The following is a 2,172-nucleotide window of genomic DNA, read 5'->3' as shown; positions in this document are numbered from 1 at the left end:
TTAAAATACTTTTTTAAATAAAAAAATTTTTTATATATATTTTATCATATTGTATATATAATGAAAAAAATAAATGAATTTATATAATTAGGAATAAAAGGAAGAAAAAAAAAAAAAAAAAAAAATTATAATATAATATATATTTATATATATATTTATATATATAATGATATATTTAAGGAAGGATAAATTACGTTTTTGTTTTTATTTTTATGTGCAACTTTTTATAATATATTTGTTCATATGGACAGAGAATAAATATAATGGAGTAAGTAAAATAAATATGATATAATATATATATATATTATATATATATATATATTATATATGTGTTTTATTTTTATTTTAATTTTTTTTAGTATGGAGGAGATAAAAATTTCAATGGTATATTAGATTTTAAGAGGTCGCAAAGATTGAAGGAATATAGAATATTAGTTGAATATGCAAGTAGTTATTATTATGATGAACCGCAAGTAAGAATTATTAATTATGATGATGATACGAATGAAGAATATCGTTCAAGATATAATAATAAGAATTTAGAAGAATCTTTTGAAAAATATGTTGATAATTATGAATATAATATGAGGGATAATATATCAGGAAATGTACCATTAGAAAATGATTCTATAATGGATACCATAAGTATTGTTGATTTTAATGATGAAAATAATGTGGAGGTATCTTTTCCTGACGATAATATAAATGAAAAAAATATAAATAATGATAATTTGGATGAACTTAAATCATATATTAATACAAATGTTGATGAAAATCAAAAAAAATTATGGAACGAGTATATAAATAATATTGATTATATAAAACCAAAAAGTATAGAATATAAATATAAATATCATACTTCTACAAAAAGAAATTTAAGAAGTTTTGTTAAATATGCTAAAGCTGCTATTCAAATAGTATGTAAAATAATTAAATTCATTTTAATTACTATATATCGTTTAATTAGATATATTATTGTTTGGATTTTTAACACAGCAGATAATGTAGTATAACACAAAAATTAAATGTATATATAGATAAATGTATATATATAGATAAATGTATATATATATAGACAAATGTATATATATATAGACAAATGTATATATATAGACAAATGTATATATAGAGATAAGTGTATATTTATATATATATGTATATATTTTATATATTAACCAGACCTTATTAATAAAATATATACACAATATTCATTTATGTTATATATTTATGTTATATATTTTTTAAAAGATTTATCTTTTCATTCTAATGTTAAAAAAAAAAAAAAAAAAAAAAAAATAGTTGTAAAATAATAAAATTTTCCGATATATATTTTTAATTTTTATTTTGATGTTTAAAATATTGAATTTTATGAATGATCCGATTTTGAATAAACAAAGTTAAACTTTAAATGAAAATTGTAATATAAAATTAAAACATTGAGAAGGTTAATAAATAAATAAATAAATAAATAAATGGGGACTAATTATTTATTCTTTTATGATTCATATATATATATATTAAAAAAAATATATATATATATATCCTCTTCAATATATACAAAATATTCAATTTTTTTTTTTTTTATTTTCTTGCTATGATTTATTTTTATATTTCAAGTTTAATAATTGTGAAAAAAATTATAAAACATAAGAATTTATATGATAAAATATATATATATATATATATATATATATATTTTTTTTTTTTTTTGGTCCACAGCGCGTTTTAAATGTAATCATTATCAAAACATATCTGAATTACCTCTTCTTTATTTCTACCATATTTTTGTGTGCTTTTATCATCCATTTTGTTGTTGTTTCTCTTGCTCTTTATCATATTCTTGTTTATTATTTTTACTATTTATAACAAATCCAAGACTAGATAAAAATAAAATGGATACATCTATTCCACTGGCAAAATACATTCTTTCATGGTTTCCATTTTTTTTTGTTTTTTTTGTTTTTTTTTTCTTTATTACCTTGATGATTATCTTTCTTTTGTTGTTCAAGTATAGTATTATGTAATTTCTGTGTAGTTATATCTTGTTCCTGTAATTTTGTTGTATCCTTTTGATTATGATTATGAACATGATGTGGTTTGATATTTCTTGTTTGTTCTTCAAGTATATTATTGTTTTGTTCAACATTTTGATTATCATTTTGTAATGTGTGA

The 2,172-nt window shown here is 17.5% G+C and overlaps 1 protein-coding gene and 1 pseudogene across 1 annotated transcript, besides 2 other annotated features; one reads left to right on the top strand and one right to left on the bottom strand.

The window, feature by feature from the left end:
• Window positions 1–166: 166 nt before the first annotated feature.
• Window positions 167–1,013, top strand: PRSY57_0005500 (putative exported protein; the record flags this gene model as incomplete). Its single annotated transcript, XM_020114155.1, has 2 exons — window positions 167–268; window positions 360–1,013. 2 exons carry the CDS (start codon window positions 167–169, stop codon window positions 1,011–1,013), a joined length of 756 nt encoding a protein of 251 aa, XP_019970763.1.
• A 712-nt stretch (window positions 1,014–1,725) lies between these two features.
• Window positions 1,726–2,172, bottom strand: part of PRSY57_0005400 (reticulocyte binding protein 1) — a pseudogene marked incomplete at both ends in the record, with an annotated part of 4,187 nt that continues 3,740 nt past the window's right edge.
• Window positions 1,726–2,172: part of a sequence feature (interrupted by gap) that runs on past the window's edge.
• Window positions 1,726–2,172: part of a sequence feature (interrupted by gap) that runs on past the window's edge.

The sequence above is a fragment of the Plasmodium reichenowi genome, chromosome 4 (genome assembly GCF_001601855.1).
Source record: "Plasmodium reichenowi strain SY57 chromosome 4, whole genome shotgun sequence".
NCBI classification, from domain to species: Eukaryota; Apicomplexa; class Aconoidasida; order Haemosporida; family Plasmodiidae; genus Plasmodium; species Plasmodium reichenowi.
The sequence above is the reverse complement of the archived record's forward strand: the minus strand, read 5'-3'. Positions and strand labels throughout refer to the sequence as shown.